Genomic DNA, 12,336 nt, shown 5'->3' with positions numbered 1-12,336 from the left:
CTCATCGACCACTGATAATGGGTTAGTAATACACTGACTAAATCCCTCGATTTTCAATTTCGACATTCTTTTTCATTTTTCTAAGTCTATTTTGCACATTTATCATAAAACAAATCATGCACTTACAAAACATATATTTGCATGTATAGCATTCAAAATAATGCAAATCTAGGCCCTAAAAGAGTGAAAAATTTGTATTTCTCAGTTACATAGACAATTGTTATTTTAAATTGAAGTCGTTACCATAGCTAAGTTCAAATTAACAAGTACATTTGAGACGATTTTCACTCGCTTTAAAAAGTAGGGCACAATTAATATATTTGCCTCAATTGCAATGATTCTCGTGTAAAAATTCTCGCTTAGAAAAGTAGTGCGCAATAAATATATTTTCCTCAGTTACAATAATTCCAATGTTCGGATTATCGATGATCGGCTGTACGATATTGTTTTTTCCGCAAAAAGTGAATTGACATAACCAAGCATTTCCTTTTTTCTTATGAGGAAAAAGTCAAATTATTATTTTGATACTAATAATTTTACAAACTTTGTGATTAAATATAAGGAATTTAATAATATTAGTAAAATTACAAGAAGAAATGTGAATAAAGTAGTGGAACTGAAACTGTTAAAGGCATTCTTACATAAAAAAGACTCAGTCGAAAGAAGGAAGACCCAAACCAACAACACTACGAGAACCAGAAGCGTCTGCAAACGATATCCGGAGGTACCCAATTTCTTTATCTGCTTTCATGTTCTCAACTTGAATACATGTCTTGTATCGCTTGTTGAATACTGTGTTTTTCTCACTGCTTCGTTTCTCTATGTGACCAAGTGTTCAACTTTTGCTACTCTAAAATCTTAATTTGGCTGAATCTTCCAATTAATTCTCTTCCGATGAAATGATCAAATGTCAACAATTTGCTCCTTAGTCTCTGCTGTTGCGAATGCCAAATGTGTTTGATTGAAGATTGATCTCGCTCAGAGATGTACCTAAATGAGTTACGTTTTATCTACGGTGATATCATTAGAAGAGTGTCTGGCTGCAGTGATATAGCGTAGTCAGATGCAATTTTTGGTAATTCATGATCTTCTGCTTCTTGCTTCCTGCCTTGCCAAGAAGCAACGATTTTTTTGAGCGCATTGCATTTTGGAATGCCGATTTACATTCGTTGCAAACTTGACTTGCATACTTGCAGCTGTTTAATTTCTTATGGTCATGTTTTGCAGCTGTTTAATTTTCGTATTCTAAATGTAATTATTTGGTAATAATTGTGGATTGGTCTTCATTTATCAGTTGACCCTGAAAATTGTTATCCCGGTTTTGCAGTGATGAATCTCAAATTTTCATTCTTTGAGTCTGAAATTGATATTTCTGAATGTTACATTAGTGCAATCTACTAGAGTATGAGTTTATTTTATGATCTCATGGTATTTTTTGTCCAGTTTTCCAGTTTACTAATTATATCATGCCAAAGTAACTGAATGTGTTAGTTGCAAAATCAAATTCTAGCTATCAGATACTGTTTCTTGTAGCTGTGTATCAAGCATATCCATTATGCCAGCTATCTATCTCTCTTTCAAATGTGGTCAGTCACTGTCTGTTCTCATAGATTCGCTATGAAGACTCAGTGTCTCCAACTCAACCTTTTCAGTTACTAGATGATACACAACCTTTGAGACGGACAAAACAAAATGTACGCCTGTTGACTTCTATAGATGATCACTTGTGCATGCAAACCCAATCACAGTTTTTGTACATGTATATATAATCTGGAGATAACATTCAGTTTTCTTTATCAGAGAGATATTAGTTGTATATTAACTATAACAAATAACTAGTTCTTTTGATTCGACCAGTTAGTGGGGCTTTGTTCAATTTACAGTGATGGGGCCGGTGGGAGGGAATAAAAAGAAAAGGAAAATAGAGAAGAAGGCTGAAGAAAACGCTTTGATCATGGGGTCTTCGGAGGAGGGCTGTACAAAGTGGTGGGGTGTTTTGACAAAGACAATTGCTGGTAATGTTTTCAAAATTTTCAATTTCTTTGCAGTTGCTTACATATTACAGTTATAAATCTGTCTTGGTATACTTTTATGGAATTATGTTGTAATGCCAGTTTCTTTTTGGTAATTAGGTTTTCTTATCATATTATATGATTTATTTGTTGCTCGTGTGCCCACACACACATACACAAATATGTCTCATCTCAATTTTGGATGCTGATTTTTTCTCTGTTACTGTACTCAATGAAAGTAGACAATGCAACGTTGTTTTGATTTGTTCTTCTGTTATCAACCCAATGATCTTAAACATGAAATAAATAGGACACTGTTCATTGTTTTTTTCGTTGAGTCAGGTGCTAGGGGTTCAACAAAAATTCCTCCTTTCTCCCCCTTTCATAATTTGATTTGACGGAGAATAGAAGATTTTATCAGACTGACTGCAACATAGAGAAGCACAGTGTTTTCATCTCTCCATTGCCATCATAATCATTGCATTCTTCTACATTTTCTTTACATAAAGTGTCGAAATATGTGCATAATATGGATATAACTGGAATCCATTTCTTGAAAGAATCCCATCCTTTTCCTATGAAACTTAAGTAATACTTACAGAAATCCTTGTGTTAAGTGGCCATTTTTCTTACATACATTATGCATAAATTTAAAACTTTCTTGGTCATTCAGACTTTAAAAAATCTTGAAAAACTACAATTCCAATTCACAGGCTGTGTCAGCCAAAGCATTAGTTAAATGCTCTTTAGCCATATCTGGAAGTAGTATTATAAGTTGAAGGGATGCTGACCTGTTGAAGTAACTGTAACGGTATTGGTAGGAGTTGTGATAACAGTCTTCACTTTGGCCAATGTATAAGCTGCTCTAATATTGGCATGGTAGGAATAGAATATGCAGCATTAATTAAAGAGAAATTAATTTTCTTATTCATGCAGCACTTGAATTGAATATATCTGTCATTTTCAAGTGACCTTATTTGAACAGATCTGCATATGTATTGGTGTGTATTAGTATGAAATAGAGTTGACATTTGTGAAAATCTTCTTCCCTTCAAGATGCGGAAAATCATGTTTAATTCAAGTGAGTTTTAACTCTGCGTGATGTAGCATTGTTTGCATGTCCACTTAGGAAGTAGTATTAGATGGAAAATGACAATACATATTGGCAGATTATGAATGTAACAATAATATTAACATATCATAGTTTGAGATCTTTATGTTCTCAAAGAAGCAGCAGAATTGCTTTTGAATAAGGATTTTGCAAGTTTGTATCCAAATTGTTTCCATTTGAAGGCTATTGATCAGTTTCACGGTCTCTGGGGTCATCTTTGAAGTTGAAGGACTGAATCATAAGGGTGATTTGAACTGATATATTTTCTGTTGTAGTATATACAAAGAAATCGAATCTGTGCTGAAAATCTAACTTTCTGAGTTCTTATATATTCACTCTTATTGATGCGTGTGCTTGTGCCCCTATAAACTGACTTTACAGGGTAATTTAGCATTATAAGGTTCTAGCAAGTTTGTCATATTATTCGAGGTTTTTTCCATCATTTAGCACTAATGACGCGCAGCTTTAAGCATATCAACTTTGTTGAATTATCCTGACTTCTCGGAAACTTCATGCTTTGCGCTCTTAAATATATCTTCAGCGATTGATGTTTCTCTGTCAATCTGCAGGTAGTCCATCGTCTTCACTGATATTAGACAGCTTCAAATCTACTTTCAAGGTGTCTAGAATAACTTTCGACTATATATGTTGCCTAGTAAAAGAGCGTATGATGGCCAAGACACATTTTTCATTCGCAAATGGCAAGCCAATGACGTTAAACGACCAGGTAGCCTTAGCACTAGTAAGACTTGGGTCTGGCAACTCGTTGATTTCAATTGGGGAGTCATTCGGGGCACACCACTCGACTGTCTCACAGTTGACATGGCGCTTCGTGGAGGCCATTGAAGAAAAGGGTCTTCACCACCTCCAGTGGCCTTCAACAGAATTGGAAATGACACAAATAAAACAGAAGTTTGAGAAAATCCGAGGCCTTCCGAATTGCTGTGGTGCCATTGACACTACTCATATAACCATGCTATTGACCTCATCTGATCAGGAAGCTGATACTTGGCTCGATCACAAGCAGAACCACAGCATGATCCTGCAAGCAATCGTGGACCCTGATCTGAGGTTCCGTAACATAGTCACCGGGTGGCCGGGGAAGATGAGCGACTCCTCCGTGCTCCAGAGCTCGAGTTTCTTCAAACAATGCCAGAAAGGGGAGAAGCTGAACGGGAAGACGACCCATTTATCAGAAAAAACAGAGTTAACAGAATACATTATTGGCGATTATGGGTTTCCATTGCTGCCTTGGCTTGTTACTCCATATCAAGGGAAAGAACTCTCAAAAGCTGAAGCAGATTTCAATAAGAGGCTCCTCGCAACTCAATCTGTTGCAGATAGGGCGTTGGCGAGGTTGAAGGGGGTGTGGCGGATAATTCATGGCGAAATGTGGAGACCGGACCGGCATAAGCTGCCTCGGTTTATCCTAGTATGCTGCATTCTCCACAATATCATCATAGACATGGAGGACGGCATCTCTGATGACTTGCCGTCGTCTCTCGTCCATGATCAAGGATACAGGCAAGAGATTTGTGAACCTGTCAACAGAGCAGGATCAATTTTGAGGGACAGACTGTCTATGTATTTTTCTGGTAGATGAGTGAAGCACAATCTTGCTTGTGCTTATAGGCAAACTTGTTTTCCTTCAAGTCCAATATACTAATAGGTAGAAGGTGTTGGGTTGGGTGGGTCCCGGGGGTTATTTTTAGAGATTCAGTATTAGTATATTTTTTTTATAAAGCTGTTGAATACTGGGCGGATCAATTCCAACTAGTCTACAAGACAAGTATTTTTTCAATGACTTCAATTTTTAATATTTAGTTTGTGAGCAATGATCAGGACTGATTGAAAATAGAAAATAGTTGATCATAAACTGCTGCAACGTTTTGATAATACACATTGTTACATCAACTAGGAAGAAGAATATATATATGACATAACTAGCAAGTCTTAGAAATGTACACTAACAACAATAAAGATGTACAACAACAACAGCAGCAGCGGTTACAGAACATATAAACTGAAGAACCAGTGTCCTAACATCTCCTAATCTTCGACGGAAGGGCTAATCTCCAACTGCACAATCAAGACACAAAGTTAAGTTAGCTGGCCAGATTTGATCATCTGAAACCAAGCTATTTTAAAGTCATCAAGGCTGTTCTATAGCAGTACTAAGTTTTTCATAACCACAATATGTACAATTCATTCTTCTTGGTTTTACCTTGCAAGAAAATGGTTGATTAATACCTCTACGCTTGCAAGTTCTGAAAATTGCTGGTTCCATCCTTCATGAAGAGCATGAATCTGTTTGTCCATTGTTGCTTAACAGCGTCGGGGACCAATGACTCGGAGATGTAAGGATTCCATGAATCCCCTTGTGCACTGGCAAGAACCCAAGTCACTTTTACTGGTGGATCGATAAAAGATGAGGCCTGTGGTTTTTTGCGAGAAGTATCTTTCTTCCCTCGAGTTGAGCTCTAAGAAGGCCAATACAAATAATAATATTAAATTTGTTGAACTATGGTACATATGACCATCATCTGAAAACAATGAATTGGGCTTACCTTGTGATTTTCCAGTTTAAAAGCCCGTGCAAGAGGTTTATTTTCCATAATTTCTTCTAAAGCCCTGGATAATGGGGCGTCTTCGTCCAATCCTGCCAGGTACCTCTGAATGGCGATCAGAGAGCGGAACTTCAATCCAGTCTCAGGTTCACAGTAATACTGTGCGACAAATGGCATTTAGACATCAGTCGCAACAATACAAGCACATTACGTGTTACTGGAGCGAAGGCAAATGCCTAACACATAAATACCCTCCCAATGAAATGTTTACTGGAAGTAGCTCTATTAACTAAGACTAATAACGATGGATGTCATGTAGTATGTTTCTGAAATAAAAATTACTAGTATTATTTTTGATATAGGATTTCGTATACATGGTTATGAGCATGACATTACCTTGTCGGTGGACTTCACATACTTACGACGTACCTCCTCCACAATCCAGCCATCTGGAATGATATTGGGGGCTTCCCGTACAACAGCCAAGTGATTCTTGCATCCTTCATTATCCACTCTTAACAGCTGTAACAGCATTTTCATACTTAATCAGCACATAAACATACAATCACAGATATAACAATTTTTATTTTCATATATTCAGCAACATAAAAAAAAGTAACCATTTTGCATAATTTTATCCAGGCAAAAGTATGTTATAGTTAAACAATCAAGTTTAAGTAGTAGCTTGTGTATGCCGGGACATAAACAAAATGATTCAAGTAATAAGATTTATAAAGCTTGGAAGTCCAGATTATGTAATGAAGATTTAATTAGTTTGTGACAGTATAATATAAACAAGCTTTGTTCCTACATCCTACTTTAAGAAGTTGATTTGTGGTTACTAAGTTTGGGATTTAGAATAGTAGAAGGAGTCATTTACCTTTCCGCCAGAAACCATCATCCTCCGATATCGATATCCACGACGCTGCACACAAATAAATACGAATAACGAGTAAAAACATGAATCCCTTACTACTAAACAAACTGCAAATGATGCAAGCAGGATCAAGATTGGGGGAAATTATTTTCCATCTCCTTTTCACTTTCACAATTCACTAATACTACAATAATGTAATGCAATTAAATTTCACAAATACACTTTCATAGCCGCCGAGGATTCTGGCCGGAACCACTGCGCTCGGGCGGAGGGCGTACGGCACCAGCATTGAGCTTGACGATGAGCGGTGCTGCCGTCGCTCCATCAGAGTCAGACAGACTTGAGTGTGATGTGTCGCTATCTCAATCTATGTGTTTTATTGTCGGACTTTTATGCACGTTTCCTTCTCGTTTTTCAGAGTAATTAGTGAATAAATAAAATGAAATGAATAGAATCGAATCGGACATCGATCCAATCGAATGTAATTTTTTTTTCACTACTTTATTTCACTCCTATTTTATATTCCCTTCATCCCAAGAAAGAGGACTCCGGGCGTCATATTTTGTATATCAAGTGAAAAGAATAAAATTAAAAAAAATAGAAATAAAAATGTTTCATTTTAGTAATGGATCTTCTTAAGTGAAATAAACTAATAAAGAAAATAGATCATCTTCAATGAACGAGGGATACTAAGGATTAGTAATAGTAGTAAATAGTACTCCCCCGTCCTATAAAAATATGCATTCTTTCTTTTGTAGTATATCCCATAAAAATATGCACTTTCCAATTTGATAACTCATTTCTCTCTATTGAGATGAGACTCATTCACCACTAACAATACTTTGATTACTTTTTCTCTCCATCTCTCTTTACTTTACCAATTTTACATTGAAATCTGTGTCAAACCTTAAGTGCATATTCTTTGGGGACGGAGGAAGTATAATTTTTTCTACCTTCCTTTCAAATCACACTAGTCATATCATTTCGGATTTTGCTATTTCCTCCGTCCCCAAAGAATATGCATTTTGGGGTCGGCATGAGTTTTAATGTTAAATTGGTAAAGTAAGAGAGATGTAGAAATAAAAAGTAAATAAAATATTGTTAGTGGAGAATGAGTCTCACCTTATTAGAGAGAAAACACTTTCCAAAATTAGAAAGTGCATATTCTTGTGGGACGAACTAAAAAAAAGAAAGAGTGCATATTCTTAAGGGGCAGAGGAAGTATATCTCGGTACTCTTTTTTTTAACAAATTGTAACATATTTTTACTCCATCTCTTATTTTATTATTTTATATTATATTCTCTTTTCTTTCTTATAGTACTTCATTTCTTAATTATTATCATGTTTTAATCTAGCATGAATCTAAAAATTATAATAAAAAATGAATTAAAAAATTAGTAAATTTTGTGTCAAGTTTTTATATATTAATTTTATAATAGAAATATAAATGTGAATGAGTCAATGTGAAGTCTATTATCAACAAATGATAAAAGTCAAATGTGACAAATTTTATAGGACTGACGTAAATAAAAATAAATGAAAATTTTCTAGGATAAAAGTCAAATGTGACAAATTTTATAGGACTGACGTAAATAAAAATAAATGAAAACTTTCTAGGATGGAGTGAATATTAAACACTATTTTTTGAAATCTCATACTATTAAAAAACAACTCAAGTTTAGGATTAATAAATTGTAAGTATGATAAATTAATAAAATTTGGATGCATCTATCAAAATAGAATGGGAGTAACTTTTATTGGGGACAACAGAAAGCAAGATATAGGTGCAATACCCCTCCGTTCCATTCCATTATTGATACATTAATTTTGGAGACAGTAATAATGTCCAGTAATTAAGAAATACTTTTAATGTTTAGTGAGGTAGTTGAGTGATAATATAAGGAGAAAATATAATGGAGAGTAGTATTATGTTATTTTCGTCAACTTTATTGCATCTTTCTGGACATTTGACCAGGAACAACTTATATAACAAGGACAAAAAGAGTCCCCATGCTGTAAAAGAGAGAGACAGAGAGGAGCTTGTACAAAAATAAAGGATTACTATAAACGATTACAGTCACTAACTCAGTGATCCTCTTTTGCTTGCTTGAACACAGAGGCCAAGTATCTCTGTAGGAATTTATCTAACATTCAACGTCAAAACAGAATCATGCAGAGAAAATGTGAACCCTGCAGTGACGGCTAGATGTAATCAAATTTAGGAGCAAAACTCAATTTAACCTCTTCCAATGAAACAACCCTAATAACAATGCATAACCGAAACAGAAAAATCGCTGAGGATGACTGATGCATTTTCACCACAACAGGTCCATGACTGCCCCCAGCCTTTGTACCTTGCAGTTGCATGCATTCAACCACAGCAAGCTGACTTGGGTGCAGCTTGCCCACCTCCACCAGCTCCATCCGCTTGATTCATCTTGATTGTAGACGGTTGCTATTGAGACAAGACAAATGCACTTCATCAACAAGGGACCTGACTAAAGGAATCACATCTTCAAATCATGCCAAATAAAACCTCCATGTTTACCTCTGATTTGTTTTCTGTCTCTGAAAGCCTTTGCTTTATGTCCCTCGCTATAGAGAAGAAAACTTCTTCCACATTATGATTGGTTTTAGCACTCTGCAGAGAGATATACACTTTGAATTGCACATAAAATAACAGTGTGCTTTATGGAAAATTATCTGCGTACTCACGGTTTCAAAGAATTTTATCCCATACTCATCCGCCAGGGCTTGACCCTTGGAGGTAGGAACAGCCTAAACAGCAGTAAACAAATGAAATTTATTCCCGAAGTAAGATAAGAACAAAGAGAAAGGTAAAAGGCAAGCTTCAGTCCATTTTGTGCATTTCTGTTAACCTTAAATTTGGATATCTCCTTTTAGATTTAAAAATGGTGAGCTAAAAGATTTGCAAAGCCCTATTTGTAAAACTAATTAAAAATAATAATTACCAATATATAATTTCAAAAAAATTGTTTCTACTAAGACGGGGAGATGACAAGCTAAAAAATAGCACAAGCAACACATAACTATATACTCCCTCCGTCCCATAAAAATATGGGCGGATGAGATGGCACGGGAATTAAGACAAAATTGGTAAAGTAAGAGAGAGGAGGAGAATGGTATGGTAAAGTAAGAGAGAGGAGGAGAATGGTAGTTAAAGTAGAGTTAGTGGATAGTGGGACCTACATTATTAAATTGATATTTACTTTCTAGAAATGGAATGCACATATTTTTGTGGGACGGACGAAAATGGTAAGTGCACATATTTTTATGGGACGAAGGGAGTAAAATTTTTAACAAAACAAAGTTAAGAGAGGAAAAATACCCTCTTGCTTTCATCCATGTCAGCTTTGTTTCCTACCAATACCTTGTTGACATTGTCGGAAGCATGCTGTTCGATGTTTCTAATCCAGTTCCTAATGTCTGGATAGAAAATCATGTATGACTATGATCAGTGATTTAAACAACCAGTGTGTGTCATACTCTTCAAAAAAAAAGTTGAAGTATCACTGTCCAAAAAAATAATAAGACAAGTCAACTTGTAGCTCTTTATATCTGCTTTTCTCTTTTCAAGGGTGAATGCAGGAAACCCTATGGTTTTCATATGGAATCCCAAAGTCTGTGATGTGAAGACGGATAATAAAAAGATATCCAAGAGAGGTCACCATTGATCAGGATATAATTGGCATAATACAGAACATGTAAGAATAGTTTTTGAAACAGAGAATCAACAAATTATTTAACAAGTTTAATTCCAATTATAGCTGCATGGCATGAAAGAAACAGGAGGGATGGGTGTGCACTAAACTAAAGCTACAGACAGAAGGAAATATATGCTAGGAAATTTGATCAGCAAATATAGGGAAAGAAACCTTACTGTTAAAGGATGCCTCATCAGTGACATCATAGACAAGCAATATGCCCATTGCTCCACGGTAGTAAGCTGGTGAGAATATATTGCATGAGAAGAACAGGAAAAAATATACCACATGTTTTTGCATTGCTTGTGTGTGATTCACATATATAGAAATGGTAAAGCATTCCTAAGGTGCGGGTACAAAAGAAAAGAAAAAACCAAGACAAGCACTATTGATCTTTAAGAACTAGAGAGCCTGCTAGGAACTTAATGAATTGATGAAAGCCCATTACTTGTGGTATGCTAATATTTATTGATTAATGTGAGAATACTTGGAATGTTATTTTAACCTAACAAGCATATTAATCAAATATTGGTAACATGCACCATTAGCCAACCATGGAAACTTCAAGTCATCAAGGTTTGTATCAAAAAGATAAAATGAATGAGTAGAGAAATGGTCAAACAAACTATATGAAATTGAGCCAATGCTTAAGCTTTTTCCATAACCATCTAGAAACATAAAACAACAGGTTTAGAAAACTTCTGGTTTACAGAAGGCAATTGGAACCTACCTGTAGTGATTGTTCTGAATCGTTCTTGACCAGCTGTATCCCATATTTGGAGCTTGATTCGTTTGCCATCGAGTTCAACAGTTCTTATCTTAAAATCAATTCTATGGAGTAAATTATACGCACATTCAGTACTCGTATGATGCAGTTTACAGTACTCTTATGAAAATAGAAAGCTTACCCGATGGTGGTAATGAAACTAGTCGTGAAGGAACCATCAGAAAATCGCAACAGAAGACAACTCTTGCCTACACCTGAAGGACAGAAGACAAAAGGCTAAGTAAAGATATCAAAGGAAATACATCTCATATCTGCATTCTATAGTGTGACCAAGCAACTCTGACTTAAGAAATCAGCAGAAATTGAGAGTTCGAGCAAACCAAAGTAGAGGCAATCCAGACAAATAGACAATGGCTAAGAAAATCATATGTGTGATACCATAGATGCAATTAGTTTCAAAAGAAAGTACGAGTTTGAAAGCAGGATTACGATTCGATTGCTCCATAATCGAGTCAAGAACCAACACCGATAACAAGGAACAGTTTGCAGAAGCAACATATTGAATGGTACAGATACATCACCACCACAAATTCTTCTACGTCATGCAATCAACAAAAAAATCCCACACATTCGAAATTGTTCACGGCCATTATGCAGATATTTCAATCAATACGCCATAAAGTGAATAAATTTGATAGATCCGAAGAAAAATAAAGTTTTTAATGCAAACAAGGACCTTCACACGGTCAATTAAATCACGTATTCGAACATCAACGTAATATCGAGAAAGGCAAGAAAATGATGGATGGAATAGAAAAGGGAAATGGAATGGCGACGAACCGCTGTCGCCGATGAGGAGAAGCTTGATAAGACAGTCGTAATCCGCTCGCGCCCTTGCCGGTGGTGCGGCCATTAAACCTCGCGGGTGGTGGGGATACCTTGACAATACGGCGTCGTTGGATGCTGTTTCCTTTTATGTCAGTGCGAATTCACAAACCGCTCTGCATAAAAATCAAAATGATCACAATTCTATTTCGAGATAGAGGGGGAGAGGGAGACGGACACGCCGTCCCTACTTGGCTATTGTGCGCACCTTTTTTCGAGCGTACTTTAGGGAGATCTGCTGCCTCCACGCGCATGCTAGCAAACAACGTCACACTTAACTTCACTCTTTAAATTCGTTTTTAATTAAGAAAATTTTCTTCCTTGCATTTAAGAAAATTTTAACAATGTTAATATCGGGGGGCAATACTCTCAAATAGCATGATATATTGCGCGTTTATGTGACAATAACATGATATATTGAAATCCCAATT

The 12,336-nt window shown here is 35.9% G+C and overlaps 3 protein-coding genes across 9 annotated transcripts; 1 reads left to right on the top strand and 2 right to left on the bottom strand.

The window, feature by feature from the left end:
* Positions 1-647: 647 nt before the first annotated feature.
* On the top strand, positions 648-4,859 carry LOC121743217 (protein ALP1-like). Of its 4 annotated transcripts, none has more exons than XM_042136451.1 (3): positions 648-724; positions 1,858-2,015; positions 3,693-4,859. In XM_042136451.1, the coding sequence occupies exons 2-3, from the start codon at positions 1,886-1,888 to the stop codon at positions 4,724-4,726; spliced, it is 1,164 nt and encodes a 387-aa protein (XP_041992385.1). In that variant the 5' UTR covers positions 648-724; positions 1,858-1,885; the 3' UTR covers positions 4,727-4,859. The 4 variants fall into 4 exon arrangements, with proteins under 4 accessions (XP_041992385.1, XP_041992387.1, XP_041992388.1 ...); XM_042136453.1 differs by having other exon boundaries at positions 653-724; positions 1,884-2,015; XM_042136454.1 differs by having other exon boundaries at positions 662-1,694; positions 1,884-2,015.
* Positions 4,860-4,968: 109 nt separating this feature from the next.
* Positions 4,969-7,011, bottom strand: LOC121743584 (methyl-CpG-binding domain-containing protein 7-like). Of its 3 annotated transcripts, none has more exons than XM_042136912.1 (6): positions 6,788-7,011; positions 6,571-6,615; positions 6,120-6,212; positions 5,691-5,849; positions 5,348-5,603; positions 4,969-5,202 (listed from the first exon to the last, which is right to left on the bottom strand). In XM_042136912.1, the coding sequence occupies exons 1-5, from the start codon at positions 6,890-6,892 to the stop codon at positions 5,376-5,378; spliced, it is 630 nt and encodes a 209-aa protein (XP_041992846.1). In that variant the 5' UTR covers positions 6,893-7,011; the 3' UTR covers positions 4,969-5,202; positions 5,348-5,375. The 3 variants fall into 3 exon arrangements, with proteins under 3 accessions (XP_041992846.1, XP_041992844.1, XP_041992845.1); XM_042136910.1 differs by having other exon boundaries at positions 6,087-6,212; positions 6,788-7,003; XM_042136911.1 differs by having other exon boundaries at positions 5,374-5,603; positions 6,087-6,212; positions 6,788-7,002.
* Positions 7,012-8,608: 1,597 nt separating this feature from the next.
* LOC121745078 (ras-related protein RABE1c-like) lies at positions 8,609-12,213 on the bottom strand. 2 transcript variants are annotated; one of them, XM_042138851.1, is made up of 9 exons: positions 12,114-12,213; positions 11,861-12,021; positions 11,202-11,274; positions 11,024-11,124; positions 10,470-10,535; positions 9,918-10,015; positions 9,284-9,346; positions 9,117-9,209; positions 8,609-9,023 (listed from the first exon to the last, which is right to left on the bottom strand). In XM_042138851.1, exons 2-9 carry the CDS (start codon positions 11,931-11,933, stop codon positions 8,940-8,942), a joined length of 651 nt encoding a protein of 216 aa, XP_041994785.1. In that variant the 5' UTR covers positions 11,934-12,021; positions 12,114-12,213; the 3' UTR covers positions 8,609-8,939. The 2 variants fall into 2 exon arrangements, with proteins under 2 accessions (XP_041994785.1, XP_041994784.1); XM_042138850.1 differs by lacking the exon at positions 12,114-12,213 and having other exon boundaries at positions 11,861-12,086.
* Positions 12,214-12,336: the final 123 nt, after the last annotated feature.

This window comes from Salvia splendens, chromosome 8 (assembly GCF_004379255.2).
Source record: "Salvia splendens isolate huo1 chromosome 8, SspV2, whole genome shotgun sequence".
Classification (NCBI taxonomy): Eukaryota; Viridiplantae; Streptophyta; class Magnoliopsida; order Lamiales; family Lamiaceae; genus Salvia; species Salvia splendens.
This window is presented reverse-complemented; position numbering and strand designations above follow the sequence as displayed.

Coding starts and splice junctions, on each gene's coding strand:
- LOC121745078 (XM_042138851.1), bottom strand. CDS start 11,933: ATGGCCGCACCACCGGCAAGGGCGCGAGCGGATTACGACTGTCTTATC. Junction 11,125..11,201: donor AGTTTCATTACCACCATCGG/GTAAGCTTTCTA, acceptor TTTACTCCATAG/AATTGATTTTAAGATAAGAA. Junction 9,347..9,917: donor ACATGGATGAAAGCAAGAGG/GTATTTTTCCTC, acceptor ACTGCTGTTTAG/GCTGTTCCTACCTCCAAGGG.
- LOC121743584 (XM_042136910.1), bottom strand. CDS start 6,892: ATGGAGCGACGGCAGCACCGCTCATCGTCAAGCTCAATGCTGGTGCCG. Junction 6,213..6,570: donor TGATGGTTTCTGGCGGAAAG/GTAAATGACTCC, acceptor ATGCTGTTACAG/CTGTTAAGAGTGGATAATGA. Junction 5,604..5,690: donor TTAAACTGGAAAATCACAAG/GTAAGCCCAATT, acceptor TGGCCTTCTTAG/AGCTCAACTCGAGGGAAGAA.
- LOC121743217 (XM_042136451.1), top strand. CDS start 1,886: ATGGGGCCGGTGGGAGGGAATAAAAAGAAAAGGAAAATAGAGAAGAAG. Junction 2,016..3,692: donor TTTGACAAAGACAATTGCTG/GTAATGTTTTCA, acceptor GTCAATCTGCAG/GTAGTCCATCGTCTTCACTG.